This window comes from Macaca fascicularis, chromosome 2, assembly GCF_037993035.2.
Source record: "Macaca fascicularis isolate 582-1 chromosome 2, T2T-MFA8v1.1".
Lineage (NCBI taxonomy): Eukaryota > Metazoa > Chordata > Mammalia > Primates > Cercopithecidae > Macaca > Macaca fascicularis.
In genome coordinates this window covers 116,411,523-116,431,064 of record NC_088376.1, presented here as the reverse complement: position 1 = coordinate 116,431,064, position 19,542 = coordinate 116,411,523, and the positions used below count along the sequence as shown (strand labels likewise).

General features: G+C 44.5%; 1 protein-coding gene and 1 non-coding gene across 3 annotated transcripts in view; both read left to right on the top strand.

Moving 5' to 3' along the window:
• The window catches only part of DCP1A (decapping mRNA 1A), a 61,154-nt gene extending 46,262 nt beyond the window's left edge, over positions 1 to 14,892 (top strand). For both annotated transcript variants that reach the window (XM_074032476.1, XM_005547394.4), the window contains 4 exons: positions 5,076 to 5,834; positions 7,033 to 7,098; positions 10,075 to 10,293; positions 10,692 to 14,892. In XM_074032476.1, the coding sequence (XP_073888577.1) occupies positions 5,076 to 5,834; positions 7,033 to 7,098; positions 10,075 to 10,293; positions 10,692 to 10,772 (1,125 nt within the window). In that variant the 3' untranslated portion in view covers positions 10,773 to 14,892. The remainder of the gene's footprint in view (positions 1 to 5,075; positions 5,835 to 7,032; positions 7,099 to 10,074; positions 10,294 to 10,691) is intronic.
• A 121-nt stretch (positions 14,893 to 15,013) lies between these two features.
• LOC123572098 (small nucleolar RNA U13) lies at positions 15,014 to 15,117 on the top strand. Its single transcript, XR_006696434.1, has one exon. It is a non-coding gene; the product is annotated as a small nucleolar RNA U13 (small nucleolar RNA).
• Positions 15,118 to 19,542: the final 4,425 nt, after the last annotated feature.

Genomic DNA, 19,542 nt, shown 5'->3' with positions numbered 1-19,542 from the left:
AAAAAAGATTTTAATAGGAATCTCCATATAAGATATACAGATGGCCAATAAGCACATGAAAAGATGCTCCTCATCGTTAGTCAATAGGGACATGCAAATTCAAACCACATGGAGGTATCACTTCATACCCATTAGGATGGCTAGTATCATTAAAACAGAACATCACAAGTGTTGGAGAGTATGTGGAAAATACTCTATATACTCTGTTACCTCATACACTGCTGTATACTGGCCACCCTGTTGGATTGCCGGTGATAATGTGAAATGGTTCAGGCACTAGGGGAAAAAACAGTTTGGTGGTTCCTCAAAAAGTTAAACTTAGAATTACTATATGACCCAGCACTTCTGCTCCTGGGTATATACCCAGAAGAATTGGAAACAGGCATTCAAACAGATACTTCCACACCAGTGTTTATAGCAGCAGTATTTGCACTAGCTAGAAGGTGGAAACATCTCAAGAACTCCAGGCCGGGCGCGGTGGCTCAAGCCTGTAATCCCAGCACTTTGGGAGGTCGAGGCGGGTGGATCACGAGGTCAGGAGATCGAGACCATCCTGGAGAACACGGTGAAACCCCGTCTCTACTAAAAAAATACAAAAAACTAGCCGGGTGAGTTGGCGGGCGCCTGTAATCCCAGTTACTTGGGAGGCTGAGGCAGGAGAATGGCGTAAACTCGGGAGGCGGAGCTTGCAGTGAGCTGAGATCCGGCCACTGCACTCCAGCCCAGGCAACAGCGCGAGACTCCGTCTCAAAAAAAAAAAAAAGAACTCCAGTGTCCGTTAATGGAAGCATAGATAAATAAGTGTCACATATACATGCAATGGAACATTATTCGGCCATAAAAAGAAATGAAATTCTGATACACGTTAGAACATGGATGAACCTTAAAATCAACAATGTGAATGTACTAAATGCTGCTGAATTTTACACTTAAATATGGTTAAAATGGTAAATTTTATGTATATTTTACTACAGTTTTTTAAAATAGGGAGATAAACGTCTATTGTGCTGTCGGTAGACATTTATGATGCCAGGAATTCACAAGTGACTAAGTCAGAATGTTCAGTGTAGTAAATGGAACTGGTGCACATGTCTGCAGCTGTGTGGCCTGGACAGAGAAGTCTGTCCCAGGGGAGAATTTGTTGTCTATTTTGACCTAGATAGAATGGGTTTGAAATATTACCAGGGGCCGGGCACGGTGGCTCAAGCCTGTAATCCCAGCACTTTGGGAGGCCGAGACGGGCGGATCACAAGGTCAGGAGATCGAGACCATCCTGGCTAACACGGTGAAACCCCGTCTCTACTAAAAAATACAAAAAACTAGCCGGGCGAGGTGGCAGGCACCTGTAGTCCCAGCTACTTCAGAGGCTGAGGCAGGAGAATGGCCTAAACCTGGGAGGCAGAGCTTGCAGTGAGCTGAGATCCAGCCACTGCACTCCAGCCTGGGCGACAGAGCGAGACTCCGTCTCAAAAAATAAATAGATAGATAGACAGACAGACAGACAGACAGACAGACAGACAGACAGATAGATAGATAGATAGATAGATAGATAGATAGATAGATAGATAGAAAGAAAAATATTACCAGGGAGTTTTAAACATACAGCTGTGTCCTTGATGATTCTTTGCATTGGGAGTGACCAGGAGGTTTATAATGGCCTAGCCTTGGTCATCTTACCAGGTGTTTTGTTGTTGTTGTCTTGCATTGTGGGGTATAATATTCTAGGAGCATTTAATGAATTTTTGTTTGTTACTCCATGCTTGCTATTAAGACCACATGGTGGGCTGGGCGTGGTGGCTCACGCCTGTAATCCCAGCACTTTGGGAGGCCAAGGCATGCAGATCACCTGAGGTCAGAAGAAGTTCGAGACCAGCCTGGGCAACATGGTTAAACCCGTCTCTACTAAAAATACAAAAATTCGCTGGATGTGGTGGTGCGTGCCTGTAATCCCAGCTACTCAGGAGGCTGAGGCATGAGAATTGCTTGAACCTGGGAGGCGGAGGTTACAGTGAGCTGAGGTCACGCCTCTACACTCCAGCCTGGGCGATAGGGCAAGACTACGTCTCAAAAAAAAAAGACCACATGGTGTTTATGTGATTACAGTTTAAGCCAACTTCAATTTAATGCTTTTTGGGCACCAGACATTATATTGAGAATTTAATTTTCACAACAGTGCTCTGAGATCATTGTCCGAATGTCCTCGCTTTTCAGATGAGGAACTAAATTAGAAAGATTGTGCTGGGCTCAATGGCTCACTACAAAAAATGTAAAAATAAACTGAGCATGGTGGCATGCACCTGTGGTCCCAGCTACATGAAAGGATTGTTTGAGTCTGGGAGGTTGAGGCTGCATAAGCTGTGATCACACCACTGCATTCCAGTCGGACTGAATGAGACCCTGTCTCAAAAAAAGAAAGAAAAAGAAAGATTATGTAATTTTCCCAGTTAACAGCTGAGGTGTCTTTTTTTTCAGACCCTAAACTCTACGGTTTTTTTTTTTCAGAAGAAAAAATATGAAGAAATTGAACCATATAAGATCTTTAGTGTTTTTTTTGTATCCACAGTTTAAAATTAGATATTGATGCTGTCTTATATTTGAAGTGAGATTAGTGGAATTTCTTTATTGAATATTTTCTAAGGTGAAATGGTTTGGTATGAACCTACAAGTTTTTTTCAACTGTGGGAGGTTCTTGCCTCTTCCTCCACAACAGTTACTTTTTACTGACTACATTTTTTCAGACCTGCCCTGTCCCTCTCACCTAGTAGATGATGCTGTCCTCATACCAGGGAGAGAAGACAGAATGGCACTCCCTTAACTTTCTGTCCTTCACATGCAAACTTGTGTGCATGCTCATCGCTGCTGGCCCTTTCCCTATTGTCCGACATGAGCCCCTCCTGACACGGGATCTCTTGCCTTAAGCTCCCTCTCTCCTCAAACTGACTTCCCCCTACTCCCTGAAAGAACTTTGGGAGAGAGCACTGTTGAGTGTCTGCTATGTACTGATGGGATCTGTGGTCCTGGGTAGCGGTGCCATTACCTGGGTAGGCAAGTCCAAGAGCAAGAAAGGCAAGGATTAGGAATACGTGAGAAAGAGAACCCCTGCCTTGGCAAACTTGCTCTCCATGTTGTTTGGAGTGCTGACATTAAACACGCACTGGGTTCCATACATGTCAGCCTCTACCAGCCCTCCCTACTTTATAGAGGCCTGAGACTCAGAGAAGTGGACAGCACTCCTCAGGCCACACAGCTGGAAAGGAGCAGAGCCAGGCAGCAGTGGTTGGCTCCAGGCCCTGCCTCTGGGTGGTTGATAGGACATCACAGCTATGTCGCCACAACCTCCTGAGGGGATGCTTTTGCTCCCTTGACTTGTATTACCATTTCTGTGTTTTAAGAACACAAAATAACATTACCATTTTGTGTTCTAAGTACCTCCAGGTTCTAGAGGTCCCACAGAGACCTCCAGACATGTTCACAACTAACTTCAGCTTCCCCCTCTCCCTAACCCTAGGGACTCTTCTTGGGCTGGCCTGCCCAGGCAGTGATACCACCACCCAATACCCAGATACCAGGGTGTCCTCTCGGCTCCTTGCTCCTACCTAGCCAGCCACCAGCTCCTTCCATTCCAACTCCAGTTCTCATCCTCTTCTCTGCCAGTATCTTAGTCCAGACTCTCCTCAGTCTCACCCCTACAATTTGTCCTTTATGTGGCCAACCAAGTGCACCTCCTAAAATATAAAGCCTGATGGCTCATCCCCTGAACATGTCGCCATTGTCCTGTGGATAAAGTCCAGATCCTCTAACATGTCTCAGATACTCTGCAGTCTGCCCACTGCTTCTCTCTTTCCCTGTCACCCTCCTACCCAGCCTCTGACCCAGCTGTGCTGAAGCACGTGTGGCTGCCTCAGTGGCCGTGCTCCCCAGCCAGCTCACCACATCCCTCCCCAGTTTCACTTTTTCTAGCACCTTCCCTCCCACTCGACTCTGCAGTTCTGCCTAGTGTGGGGCGCAGAGGGGGCTGGGGGGCGGGCCTTACCAGTTGTCCTGGCCTCTTTTTTCACATCACAGTGACAGCACAATGCCTGGCACCTGATAAATTCAAGAATTTTTATCAAATGGATGAAACAAACATTTGCCTGGACAAAATTGGGTTTGTTTTCCTGTAGTAATGTGATCATACCATAGTTTTATCAATATTATACTAATTTGCAGTGTACTTTGGGGCCTTACAGACTTTCTGAAGCCTTGAGAATCGTGTTTCAATGAACTAATTTTTTCAGTATAAACAGATCTAAACAACTAATTCAGTCATTTTAGGAATAAAAAGTTGAGGCTGCCTGTGTTTTCAAAGTACTTAGGTGTGTCTCCCACTAAAATGTAAGCTCTGTGGGAGCTGTTGTTACTCCCTTACTGCATCCCGTGAGCCCAGGTTAGAGCAAGACCTGGCACCCTGTGAGTACTCAGAAAATAAAGGTTATTGACTATGGAAATGTTGCTTACAAGTACAGGAAAGCACAAAAGTTTTTCCTTTGAGTGTCAATAAGCCAACTTACTAAAATATATATAAATTTTAAATTGTCAGGCTTAAATGCTTTGCTTTTTCTTAAGAATTCTGTGGCTAGAGAATAAGGAGAGGTAATGGCCCACTGTTAAATAGCTGGATTTATTTTCTGATTTATCAGAGATCCAATGCCTAGCGTTTCATTGAGAACAGTGAAAGGTGGAATCACCTGATCAACATTCGGTCCCTGTGTCTCCTCTAGTGTCATTTCCTTATGTGTTGCTGACATGAGACAATTGGGCACAGTCAGCTTTGCCAAGAAAAAGAATGGTGAATTCTGATCCTGCCTCCCAGAGACCCTAAAAATTTGAATTATATTACCAATGCAAACCACCAACCTGGGGACACTGGATGAACTTGGGCCTTAATCCTTAGTACATCTTCAGTTTTGTCCATTCCTTATTTTTATACTCCATCCATCCTTGATTCTGTACAATCTTTGACTTCTGGAAAAGAAGTTTGGTTATGCTGTTTTATAAGAGACCTCTTTCACTGGGTGGTTTCATTTGTTTTTCAGTCTGCTCCATCTGGACACAAGCATCTGACGGTAGAAGAGTTATTTGGAACCTCTTTGCCAAAGGAACAGCCAGCAGTTGTGAGTCTGGATTCAGAAGAAGTGGAGAGATTGCCAGGAGATGCCTCCCAGAAAGAGCCCAATTCATTCCTACCATTTCCCTTTGAGCAGTCAGGAGGAGCCCCTCAATCAGAAACCCTGGGTGTCCCTTCTGCTGCCCACCACTCAGTCCAGCCTGAAATCACCACCCCGGTGCTAATCACTCCAGCCTCCATCACACAGTCCAATGAAAAGCATGCCCCAACCTACACAATCCCGTTGAGTCCCGTTCTCAGTCCCACTCTGCCATCTGAAGCTCCTACTACACAGGTTCCCCCCAGCTTACCTCGAAACAGCACCATGATGCAGGCAGTGAAGACCACGCCTAGACAGAGGTCTCCACTCCTGAATCAGCCAGTCCCTGAGCTAAGCCATGCCGGTCTGATTGCCAGCCAGAGCCCCTTCCGGGCCCCACTGAACGTGGCAAACACAGCTGGCACATCCCTCCCAAGCGTTGATCTTCTCCAGAAACTCAGGTTGACCCCACAGCATGACCAAATACAGACACAACCACTTGGGAAAGGTGCAATGGTAGCCAGCTTTTCTCCGGCAGCTGGTCAGCTGGCCACACCTGAGAGCTTCATAGAGCCTTCCTCTAAGACAGCAGCAGCGAGAGCAGCAGCCTCAGCCTCCCTGAGCAACATGGTGCTTGCTCCCCTTCAGGTAATGGCAGGAGGGTGGGGGTGGGCATAGTGGGTAACTATAACTGGATGGGATGAAACTACAGACCTTGGTTTTAACTGTCATGACACTGACAGTTTTGAAGAGTTGTCCCTTTAAAGTATGTCGGGCTAGGAGACAGCTGAGGTAAGAAGCCCTATCATGAACAACCAAGTAATTTATTTTCCTATCTGGATATGCACTTTAGCAGAGGTTGTATGTTTGTTTTGCTTTTGCCCAGCATTTCCAGGAGTCCTCATTTGACTCAGGACCAAATTATTCCAAAGCTTAACTCCCTTCCTATCTCCCACAGCACTCTCCTAGAGTGCCTGCCTTGTGCCAAGTACCCTAGAGGTGCCATAAGAGCATCCTAGACTTGAAGGTATGAGGTCAAATAAAGCTGATTTTTTTCAACTGTCCACATTTACATCACCTTATCAAGAGGTGCCATGCTGCCTAGATCTCTCATCTCTATCTCTACAGACTCAACAGCAAAAATATGCCCAGGCTGCAGGACAGACATCACATGTTCTCACTTTATTTGAACTCATGGAGATAGAGAATAGAAGGATGGTTACCAGAGGCTAGGAAGGTAGGGGGAGGTGGGGATGGTGAATGCATAAAAAAAAAATAGAATGAATAAGACCTAGTATTTAATAACACAACAGGGTGATTATAGTCAATAATTTAAGTATATATTTTAAAATAATGAAGAGTATAATTAGATTGTAACACAAAGGAAAAATTTGTGAGGGGATGGATACCCCATTTTCCATGATGTGATTATTATGTATTGCATGCCTATATTAAAACATTTCATATACCTCATAAATATGTACACCTATGTACCCACAAAAATTAAAAATTATGTATATTCCTGGGCTGTCTCTGGCTCTTAGAAGGGATACAGGTCTCGGGCTTTTCTTTAAAGATACCTGAAAGGCTCTGCACACACCCCTTCTCTCCGGAACTAAAGAAGAGAGGCTGTCGCAGAGCTCTCATGCAGTTGAATTGTTGGCTGCATAGTTGAAAGTTTCTGTCACACTCTTCCCTTGGGAATCTAGGAACTAGTTAATATCTGAACCATTTTCTATTACTAACCTAGATTTTCCACTGGGAAAGTCTTCTTCAATTAAGACTAGGAAGTCTTCTTAATTGAAACTTCTTATATCCATCTATCTTTTCTTCATAAACGTTTCAGTCTATGCAGCAGAACCAGGATCCTGAAGTATTTGTCCAGCCTAAGGTGTTATCCAGTGCCATCCCGGTAAGGACTTGCTTTTTCTTTCTTTTTTTTTTTTTTTTTTTTTTTTTTTTAAGACTAGTCTGGTGCTATAGTGAGAAGGTAGAAAGAGTAGAACAAGGAATTTGATCTGTAACTGACTGTGAACAATCAGTTGAGCTAACTCACTACCTTTGGACCAGCCAGGACTCCCTCTTTCTAAAGGATACATTATGTATTTTTAAGTTCTTCTGCTGGATGTGAAGTAAAAGGTTGTCAGCTTAGTGAAAAGAGTTAGCTATGGAGCCCAGCCCATCTTAGATGCCTTTCCTAGGCCAGGCACCTCCCACCCCCGTCCTGGCAGAGTCCATTACTGTGGCCTCTGTGGATCTTGAGGCATCTGCATGGATATCTTCCCTGACTGTGTGTGTAGAGGGCATGGTGGGCCCTTACTCAGTATTTGTGAACAGGTGACTGCTAAGAGTGTGGTAACCTGGCTTATAAGTAGGAAATATTGCCCTGGAGGAGCTGTGATGTCCCAGGTGGCAGAGCCACTATCCTGCTACAGTCCTCTCATTTCCCATTGCTCTGAGAACAAAGCCTCCCAGGCCTGTGTGTTCTGTCCCGTTTGTCCTCCCTTGCTTCGTTTTTTGTTGTCCCTACTCTACATCACCCACTAACCTTGCAATGCACACAGGTTTTTTTAGCTCCCTAAAGTCATTTCTGTTTTCCTTTGAGCCTTTGTGCCCTCCTTGAGTCTTGGAGTTTAAATGGGAACCAGCTTCTGACTGGTCTTATATCTTGGAGTTTAAATGGGAGCCAGCTCCTGACTGTTCTTGGAAACGAGCCTCTTTTCTGTGTGTCTTGTCCTTCTGCATGGTGATCTATCTGCAGGAGCTCTCGGCCTGCTTTTGCACCAAAAATAAAGAAAGGGTAAATAGTTCAGATGCCAAAAACCATACCCTTGAAACTGGCCAGCTCTGTGCTCTTTGTAAATGAGAAAGTGACATGTAAGAGAAAGAAATGTAGATGTCTGTTGATTGTATCAGATCTGAGGATACTGAAAATACTGATGATTACTGGTTTTTTTGGTTTTTTTGGTTTTTTTTTGTGTGTGTGAGACGGAGTCTCGCTCTGTCTCCCAGGCTGGAGTGCAGTGGCCGGATCTCAGCTCACTGCAAGCTCCGCCTCCCGGGTTTACGCCATTCCCCTGCCTCAGCTCACTGCAAGCTCCGCCTCCCGGGTTTACGCCATTCTCCTGCCTCAGCCTCCCGAGTAGCTGGGACTACAGGTGCCCGCCACCACGCCCAGCTAGTTTTTTTTGTATTTTTTAGTAGAGACGGGGTTTCACCGTGTTAGCCAGGATGGTCTCGATCTCTTGACCTCGTGATCCGCCTGTCTCGGCCTCCCAAAGTGCTGGGATTACAGGCTTGAGCCACCGCGCCCGGCGATTACTGGTTTAATATATTCAGATAATTAGCTGGAATTAGCCTAGAAGCACATCTAAATGGAGGAGAGAGGTAGATGTTAGCTTTATTTTTAAGAAATTTTCTCATTGCTTTCTATAATGGTATAAAAAAATAGATTGAACATAACTGGATTTGGAGTTTTTGTTTTTGTTTTTGGTTGTTTTTTTTTTTTTTTTTTTTTTTTTTGAAATGGAGTCTTGCTTTGCCGCCCAGAGTGCAGCTCACTGCAACCTCCACCTTCTGGGTTCAAACCATTCTTCTGCTTCAGCGTCCCAAGTAGCTGGGATTACAGGCGCCCATCACCACACTCTACTATGTTTTTGTCTTTTTAGTAGAGACGGGGTTTCACCATGTTGGCCAGGCTGGTCTTGAACTCCTGACCTCAAGTGATCCTCCCACATAGGCCTCCCAAAGTGCTAGGATTACAGGCATGAGCCACCGCTCCCAGTCATAACTGGATTTTTAAATTCTTTTTTATTGCAGTATGATTTACATACACTGAAATGCAGATTTTTAGAGTCCAGGCATGGTGGTTCACACCTGTAATCCCAGCACTTTGGGAGGCCTAGGTGGAAGGATCACTTAAGCCCAGGAGTTCAAGACCAGCCTGGACAACATAGTGAGACCTCATCTCTTACAAAAAAATCAAAAATGAGGGGAGGATTGCTTGAGCCCAGGAAATTGAAGCTGCAGTGAGTGGTGACTGCACCACTGCACTCCCACCTGGGTGACAGAGTGAGACCCTGCCTTAAAAAAAAAAAAAAAAAAAAAAAATGCAGATTTTTTTTTTTTTCTTTTTTTTCTTTTTCTTTTTTTGGAGACAGAGTCTTGCTCTGTCACCCAGGCTGGAGTGCAATGGGTGCAGTCTTGGCTCACTGCAACCTCCACCTCCTGGGTTCAAGCGATTCTCCTGCCTCAGCCTCCCGAGTAGCTGGGATTACAGGCGTGCACCACCACGCCCGGCTAATTTTTGTATTTTTAGTACAGATGGGGTTTCACCATGTTGGCCAGGCTGGTCTCGAACCCCACCTCGGCCTCCCAAAGTGCTGGTATTACAGGCATGAGCCACTGCGCCCAGCCAAACAACACAGATTTTTAAATGAGTTTTTGACACATGTATGTATTATCCCTTAGGCAACCCAATCAATATGTAACATTCTGTCACTCCAGAAAGTTCCCTCATGTCCTCTTCCAGTCATTTCCCCAACTCCCCTCCCAAAAAGCCTTTACATTTTGAATTTATCATAGGATTTTTCTTACTGTGCATTCTATACCGTTATTTCTCTTACCTTCTGTGGCAGTTGGACTTGGCTTCCCGTAACGATTCTAGGACGTTCTTATATAAATGGGCTCGTCATCCCTTAGCTCACGGAAGTTTATAACCAGATGCTAGATGTTCAAATGCTCCTACTGAATGTTTACCTGAACCCGAAACAGTCTGTCTCTGGGCTTCACTCTTCTGCTGCTTGTGCCTGTTTCCACATGCTCCTTATTCTGGGCCTGGCTACTGGCTTCTGCACTTTGGTACAAAATGACCATTGTTCCTCTCCAGGTTGCAGGCGCCCCACTGGTTACTGCAACGACTACTGCAGTGTCTTCAGTCCTGCTGGCCCCAAGTGTTTTCCAGCAGACAGTTACAAGGTCTTCAGATCTTGAGAGGAAAGCCAGCTCTCCTTCTCCTCTAACTATTGGAACGCCAGAAAGTCAGAGAAAGCCTTCCATTATTCTCAGCAAGTCTCAGCTCCAGGATACGTTAATACATCTCATAAAGGTATGTAGGATACCAATTTTATCTTTGATTTTTCATTACTTAATAAAAGAAATTGTATACATTCCTCCTACAGAATCAGTTCATAAAGTAAATTCAAAAGACTAGCTGGAGGCCGGGCAAAGTGGCTCACACCTGTAATCCCAGCACTTTGGGAGACTGGGGCGGGCAAAAAAAAAAAAACAGACTGGGAGTACTGTTTCTCTTTTTTCAAGCATACCGTCCTGGTGGAGAAATATCTGCGCGAACTCAATATATTAATCATGATTGTCTCTGGATGGTGGGATTATCAGTTATACAAATCATTTATACAATTTTTTTTCCTAAGCTGTTACCAAGGAAGTAAAATCTGTTGAGGTAAATGTGGCATTCGTATCCTTAACCTTTCCCATCTCTTCTAGAATGATTCCAGCTTCCTCAGTACACTTCATGAAGTCTACTTGCAGGTGCTGACCAAGAACAAAGACAACCACAACCTATGACTGGAGCAGAGTAAGTCTAAAGGCAGAGTGCTAACCTCAGAGACAAATAGGCTTTATCATGGAAACTTCTGAGCAGAACATCGAGTTTGAGAATCCTGAAATTGAGCCTATGAGAAAGAGACTCATTTCTTAAGAATGTTTTCCAAGTGACATTCTCAGTGATAATGGAGGTTTCACTGTGAAGCATCACCAGCAGACCTTTGTTTTGACAAAAAAAAAATCATTGTGTTAAGTTATGTGGGTGTTTTCATCAGCTAGGAGCAAGGCTGTGGAATAAGGAATCTGATTCTCAGCTCGCTTTCACTTTCAAGGACTTACAGAGGAGTAGTCACCAGCCTCACAGCAGAAGTTCAGCCTGGCCCCCACCGCTTGCCCCAGCCTACCCCATAGAAACAGGCTTTGGGCTGACAGTCAAGTTCTAAACAGAGTAGAAGGCAACTCTGCAAAGTAGCTTCGAGCTTTTAGGACCAGAATTTAAGCCGGCAAATTGGGAATGATTTCCTCAAGTGAAATGTATTTTATATGAATGCCCCATTTGGGCCTTAAAAGTTGTGAAATTTCTTAATAGTGTTTTGTTTTTAAGTGCCCCAGTCCTGCCCCGCAGCAGGCCCCCAGTGCAGCATTACCGTTTGAATAGGGCACTGTCAGGCTCTGGTGGTGTGGACACAGGCACGTCACACCTTTGAAGGAAGGCTGGAACTGGGAATGCCCACATCCTATCAGATCTTCATTTTAGGTTGAACTCTCCAATGGTTCTGAAAATGCTAAGTTTGTGTGTGAAGCACAGCCTTATTTTCCTTTTCTGTCATTGTTGATTGTTTTCCTTAACACTTTGACAAAAGGACCTGTGGACCAATCTGACAAAGCCATCCTGGTTCCTTTCCTTGAGTGTACTGAGAATAGTTTTAAAGCTATGCAGAAAAGGGAGCTGTTATTCACACTGCCCTTATTTTGTTGTAGAATTATGGAGTTAAAAGAAAATGTGATTCCGAACTCTACCAATGTATTCCTAGGCTGTGAGTACTTTCCCAGCCCAAAGTGTGAAAATATGTAAAGAAGCTTTGTTATGCTGCTATTGATCTGCCATGATTTCTATTTATTCTTTTATAGCATGTAATGGTGTTTAGTAATATTTTAATGTAGATTTTGATTTATTTCAGCAATAGTAATTTTAAGATATTCTTTGAATGAAAGTGTCTTTGTTTCTATGATACAGGTCATTTTGTAGTATTTAACCAATTAAGATGCACTGCTTACTTTTTATGAGCACTATTTAATGATGGGGTAAAAACCCAATTGGCTCAACCAGCTAGCATAAGGATTAGCTGTGAATAATGCTGACAGATACGATGGTTCCTTGGGAACAATCATTTAAGCTTTAATGGTAACTCAATCATAAGTCCATAGATTATTTTTTTCTAGCTGAAATTCTAGAAAATTACTTGTGAATTACATACTTGTTTTAGTTTGGTCTTAGTTTTTAGCATAAAGAGTGATTGGCTTTTGTTGATCTAAACATGCTTCCTGGACAGGGTTTCTGCTTCTCATTTTAGTGTCTTCTATTGCTGTCTACCTAATTATGTGTGAATTGTGCAGAATTCAGGGAAGCTTATAAGTTTTCATGCTCAATTATGAATAGTTTGTTTTCACAGATAGTGTGTAAATTAAGCAACCAAAAATGAATTGCTTATGCATCATCTGGGAACGAGAAAGCTATAGTAGGATACAGAGTGTTGCTGACACCGAGAGATGGTATCCAGGGAGCCACGTGACTTCCATAAAGTGGACGCACCAGTAGGTGTGATTGCACCCCAAATGTGGTCTCAGTGGGCTTTGGTGAACAGACGAATCAAGGGATTCTTGAATTGAAATTATACTTTTGAGTATGTAATATTATGAGAGAGTTAAGAGAGGATATCCTAAAGAGAGTCTGTGATCATATTAATTTTCACCTTTAATGCTAGGAATGGATATGATAGACAGTAAAGAGAATCTATGATAAGGCTTCCTTAGTGTGAAAGTAAACTTAAGTGCCCAAGTCATGAAGATTTGAAAAGGGTAAACCTGTTTCACCTCCCAAATTTATATATTCAAAGCATTTACTTAAAATTCAGAAGCCAGAAGTTCATGTCATGATTACCAGGAAGTTCAGGCCAGAATGAATCTCTAGAGAAGCCAGGCCAAGCCTGGATAATTGCAGTTGGATGACCCTGGCCCGAAAGTCACAGTTCAGTTGCCTTATTCCTAGTTCAGGCTTACTATCTAGAACCTCATGCTAGCTTAGGTTGCATGTTTACATTGCTGCAGTGTCTTTACTGGAAGCTTAGTTGAATCGAAATGGACACCGAGATGGAGATGCTTCTGGCTAAATTTCGCAGAACCCCAGGAGACCTGCATTTAGACCACTCTGTCCATTTTTGTGCCCACCCCCAACCCCAGGGTCTGAGTGTGGGCTCCAAGATGAGCAGCCCGGAGCTTGGAGGAGAGGTGTGTCTGGGGCACCACTGGTGGGTGGTACTGCTCTTCTTTTTGTTGTAGTTAATGTGTTGTCTTTTAATGGACTCTCACACCTCCCAGACAGCCTTGTTCCCTTAAGGCAGAAGCTCTTCTTCATTGTGTCCCTCCTGGGATTCAAAAGGTGTGAGATTTGGCCTGCTTGACTTTGAATTCAAGTTTTGCAAGTGACTCTCAGTGTCAGAAGCATTTCATGCTGTCCACATGTGATATGTCCACAGCTCACCTTCAGAGGCTTAGATGTAGCCATCACAGAGAGTGGTATTTTATTAAGAACCCAAGTCCCAGCCTGACCAACGTGGTGAAACCTTGTCTCTACTAAAAATACAAAAATTAGCCGGGCGTGGTGGCGCACGCCTGTAATCCCAGCTACTCAGGAGGCTGAGGCAGGAGAATCACTTGAACCCGGGAGGCAGAGGTTGCAGTGAGCCGAGTCCGAGCGACTGCACTCCAGCCTGGGCGACAGAGCGAGACTCCATTTCAAAAACAAAGAAAAAGAAAAAAAAAAGTCAAGCTGGGCCCCTATCTACAGGGGGACACACAAGCTTAGTTTAGTATATGTCTAACCAGATTTTGCATGTCAAGCATTTGTTCTTTTCCTGGCTTATGTTTTCTTGTAGAAATTATATAAACCCTATCATCCACTACTAGGTAAATTTTTAAACCATGCAGCTTTATTACTCTCCTCCCCCAAAGAATGTAGTTTGAAATTTTCTCATTTCTGTAGTAGAGGCCCCTAACTGCCATTGTATTACTAATAATGCAACATGAAATTGAAGGTGCCTAACTGCTCAAAAAACAAAATCAGCCATCATACTGTAACTCTGAGAGGAGTGAGAGGTGGCACAGGCACGAGTGGGCTCAGCCCGTGTGAGTGAGGAGAACTGAGGAATCACGGGGTGCGCATCCTGCATCCTGGCTGCACATTTGCTGCAGAGCACGTGTTTCTTTCTTGCCTCCCTTCGGTTTTCTTCAGTTGCGTTCAGTGTACCTTCTGGAACCAATAGTGCTCTCTGTTTTCAAGTCTCTCAAATGCTAAGATCTGAGCACAGTCAAGCAGCTTACACTAGGCTTTTTTACAGCTGTGCTTGAGAACATTTCCGAGTGGACCAGGGCCTCGAGGAGCCAGTTTTTCAGCAAATTTAGCAGATGTGTGCAGTGATTCCCTCTGTTTTGTATTTGACACCTTCATTTAAAATGCTAAGATGCAATATCATTCAAAGTGGGGAAAATGCAGAATTGTGTTTCCTTTTTATCCGTGTGATTCCTTAAGAAACATGTTTTTAAAATATGTGTTCTAAATGGTTTTTTATTCTGTATTACTGCTTTGGCCATGTGGCTCTCATGACTTTCATTGTACCAGATTCTCAGCTCCCTGAAATGTGGGGACGAGAAGCTCTGGAATTACAGCAAGGTTTTTGTTCCATGAGCGCAATACTGTATCATTAACATTTTTAATGGTATGGATTTTATACCATCTCTGTATGTTTGCAAATATTAAGTTATTACATGTTTTAAAATGAGCGTTTTTCATCCTAAATTTTATATGTTTGCAAATATATTTTTTTAATAAAATTTCAAAACCAAGTTTTAGCACCTACTAAAATTTAATTGTGTTTTTATTTAATTTGTAGAAATAGGAACTTTTGAGTTGCTGCACTTTGCAGAGTGCCATACTGGTGAAATGGGATGAGGCAAAAAAACAGAACTGACAAAACTGTTATCAGCTCCTTTTGTAGTTCATAAGCATGACGATTAGGTGTTCACACACAGGTGTGAGATGTGCCATCCTGAAACATTGTTACAATGTCGGCATATTACCTGTCTGACACAGAAAAAAGAAAGAAAACTGTTATCTACCTGTTTCCAGCCTGTATTGTCAGGGTTCTCCAGAGAAACAGACCTGATAGAAGATAGAGGTACATACCATGTGGTATTTCAGTCAACAACGGACCACATCTATGACAGTGGCCCCATGGAGTTATAACCCTATTTTTATCCAATCTTCTCTATTTTTAAATACACATATACTTATCCTTGTGTTATAGTTGCCTACAGTATTCAGTTCAGTCACATGCTGTACAGGTTTGCAGCCTAGGAGCCATAGGCTGTACCATGCATGTAGCCTAGGTGTGTAGTAGGCTATACCATCTAGGTTTCAGTTACCCACAGTCAACCCAGGTCTGAAAATATTAAATACAAAATTCCCGAAGTAAACCATTTTAAGTTTGATGCTGTTCTGAGAAGCATGATGAGATCATTTGCCATCTCACCCGGGCTGCGAATCATCCTTTGCCCAGCAAATCCACGCTATATATGCTGCCCACCAGTTAACCACTTAGTAGCCATCTCAGTTATCAGACCAACTGTCGGGGTATTGCAATGCTTGTGTTCAAGAAACCCTTATTTAATAATCGCCCCAAAGTGCAAGAGTAGTGATGTGGCAAGTCGGGTATGCCTAAGAGAAGCCATAAAGTGCTTCCTTTAAGTGAAAAGTTAAAGTTCTCAACCTTTTAAGGAAACAAAAGTCACGTCTGGCCGGGCACGGTGGCTCACACCTGCAATCCCAGCACTTTGGGAGGCCGAGGCAGGTGGATCACCTGAGGTCGGGAGTTCGAGACCAGCCTGACCAACATGGAGAAACCTCGTCTCTATTAAAAATACAAAATTAGCCAGGTGTAGTGGCACATGCCTGTAATCCCAGCTACTGGGGAGACTGAGGTAGGAGAATTGCTTGAACCCGGGAGGCACAGGTTGCAGTGAGCCAAGATCATACCATTGCACTCCAGCCTGGGCAATAAGAGCAAAACTCCATCTCAAAAAAAACAAAGAAAAGTCACACCTGGGCCGGGCGCGGTGGCTCAAGCCTGTAATCCCAGCACTTTGGGAGGCCGAGATGGGCGGATCACAAGGTCAGGAGATCGAGACCATCCTGGCTAACATGGTGAAACCCCGTCTCTACTAAAAATACAAAAAACTAGCCGGGCGAGGTGGCGGGCGCCTGTAGTCCCAGCTACTCGGGAGGCTGAGGCAGGAGAATGGCGTAAACCCGGGAAGCGGAGCTTGCAGTGAGCTGAGATCCAGCCACTGCACTCCAGCCTGGGCGACAGAGTGAGACTCCGTCTCAAAAAAAAAAAAAAAAAAAAAAAGAAAAGTCACATCTGAGGTTGCTGAGATCAACATAAAAATGAACTTTGCATCCATAAAATTATGAAGAAAAACTTTGCTCCAGTTTTGCCGTTGCTTTTTTTTTTTTTTTTTTTTTTTTGGACACATTATCTGTCGCCCAGGCTGGAGTGCAGTGGCCTATTCTCAGCTCACTGCAACCTCTGCCTCCTGGGTTCAAGCAATTATCATGCCTCAGCCTCTCGAGTAGCTGGGACTGCAGGCATGCGCTGCCCACCGGGCTAATTTTTGCATTTTTTGTAGAGATGGGGTTTTGCCATGTTGGCCACGCTGGTCTCAAACTCCTGACCTCAAGTGATTTGCCTACCTCAGCCTCCCGAAGTGCTGAGATTTCAGGTGTGAACCACCATGCCTGGCCTGCTGCTGTACTTTAAACTGCAAGTTATAGCCATGGTGTGTGATAAGATGGAAGAGGTGGCTGAGTGCGGTGGCTCACACGTGTACCCCCAGCAGTTTGGGAGGCCGAGGAGGGAGGATCACTTAAGCCCAGGAGTTCAAGACTAGCCTGGGCAACAGAGTAAGACCCTATCTCTACAAAAAAATTAAAAATTAGTTGGGCATGATGGCTTGTGCCTATAGTCCCAGCTATTCAGGAGGCTAAAGTGGGAGGATCGCTTTAGCCCAGGAGGTGGAGGCTGCAGTGAGCCATGATTGTGCCACTGCACTCCAGCCTGGGTGCTAAACACCGTGTCTCAAAACAAAAGATGGAAAAAGCATTAAATTTGGTGGAAGACATGAACAGAAAATGTGTTCTGATTGACAGCAATATGTTGCACCAGAAAGCATTGAGCCTATCCAGAGACTTAAAAGATACCTTTAAATGGGGACACCAAGCTATTTACTACAAGAAAGGGATGGTTACACAGATTTCAGGAATACAGAAGGTCAACAGGAGCCTAATGCTATATCACAATGCCTACGTCATCACCTCACTTATCATCACATAGGCATCATACCATCTCATATCATCATGAAAGAAGGGTGAGTACAATACAATGATAGATGATAGATGATATAGATAGATTAGACAGATAGATAGCTTTCTGTTTTGGTTTTGAGACAGAGTCTCTCTCTGTTGCCCAGGCTGGAGCGCAGTAGTGTGATCTCAGCTCACTACAACTCCACCCCTCTCCCAGGTTCCAGTGATTCTCGTGCCTCAGCCTCCCAAGTAGCTGGGACTACAGGTCTGCACCACCACGCCCAGCTAATTTTTGTATTTTTTAGTAGAGACAGGGTTTTGCCATGTTAGCCTGGCTGATCTCAAACTCCTGACCTCAGGTGATCTGCCCGCCTCAGCTCCCAAAGTGCTGGGATTATAGGTGTGAGCCACCATGCCCAGCCTACAATAAGATATTTTAAGAGCTAGGCGCGGTGGTTCATGCTTGTAATCCTAGCACTTTGGGAAGCCAAGGCAGATGGATCACCTGAGGTCAGGAGTTCAAGACCAGCCTGACCAACATGATGAAACCCTGTCTCTACTAAAAATACAAAAATTAGCCGGGCGTGGTGGTGCACGCTGTAATCCCAGCTACTCAGGACCCTGAGGCAGAAGAATCGCTTGAACCTGGGAGGTGGAGGTTGCAGTGAGCTGAGATTGCGCCATTGCCCTCCAGCCTGGGCAACAACAGTGAAACTCCATCTCAAAAAAAATAAAAATAAAAAGACATTGACTCACATGGTTATACAGGCTGAGAATTCCCACTGTCTGCTGTCTGCAAGCTGGAGACCAGGAAATCCAGTGGTCTAGATTCCAGACTGGGTCTGAAGGCCTGAGAACCAGGAGCACTGAAGGCAAAAGATGGATATCTCAGCTCAGGCAGTCAGGCAGAGTTAATTCATTCTTATTTATTTATTAGAGATGGGGTCTCTCTATGTTGCCCAGGCTGGAGGAACTGGGGATCCTCCTGGTAACTGCTCAGGACAAATCTGCCTCCCGTTCTATTCAAAGTCATCCTTTTGCTCACTGAGAAGCATATTCTGATTGCCTCCTTTGGAAAGGCTTATCAGAAGCTCAAAGAATGCAACCATTTTTCTCTCACCTACCTATGACCTAGAAACCCACTCCTTGCTTCAAGCTTTCTGGATGGAACCAGTGTACTTTTTTTTTTTTTTTTTTTTTGAGACAGAGTCTGCCTCTGTCGCCCAGGCTGGAGTGCAGTGGCCGGATCTCAGCTCACTGCAAGCTCTGCCTCCCGGGTTAACGCCATTCTCCTGCCTCAGCCTCCTGAGTAGCTGGGACTATAGGCGCCCGCCACCTTGCCTGGCTAGTTTTTTGTATTTTTCGGTAGAGATGGGGTTTCACTGGGTTAGCCAGGATGGTCTCGATCTCCTGACCTAGTGATCCGCCCGTCTCGGCCTTTTTTTTTTTTTTCTTTTTTTTGAGATGGAGTCTCACTCTGTCACCCAGGCTAGAGTGCAGTGGTGCAATCTCGGCTCACTGCAACCTCTGCCTGCCAAGTTCAAGCAATTCTTCTGCCTTAGCCTCCTGAGTAGCTGGGACTACAGGCACACGCCACCATTGCCAATTTTTGTACATTTAGTAGAGATGGGGTTTCACCATATTGACCAGGCTGGTCTCGAACTCCTGACCTCGTGATCCGCCCGCCTCGGCCTCCCAAAGTGCTGGGTTTACAGGCATGAGCCACCGCGCCCAGCCAAACATACTGTACTTCTTACATACATTCATTGATGTCTCATGTCTCCCTAAAATGTATAAAACCAAGCTGTGCACTGACCACCTTGGACACGTGTCCAGGACTTCCTGAGGCTGTGTCACAGGCACGTGTTCCTCAATCTTGGCAAAATAAACTTTCTAAATTAACTGAGACCTGACTCAAATTTCCAGGGTTCACACTAACATTCAGGCCTTCAACAGATTGCAAGGTGCTCAACCGCACTGCTGAGGGCAGGTCTGTTTTGCTCAGTCCACCCATTCAAAGGCTAACGTCTCCCAGAAACACCCTTGAAGGCATGCATACCCAGAAATCATGTTGAACCACCTGTGTAGGCACCCTGTGGCTCAGTCAGATGGACACATATAATTAACCATCACAGCCTATTCCCAGGCAGC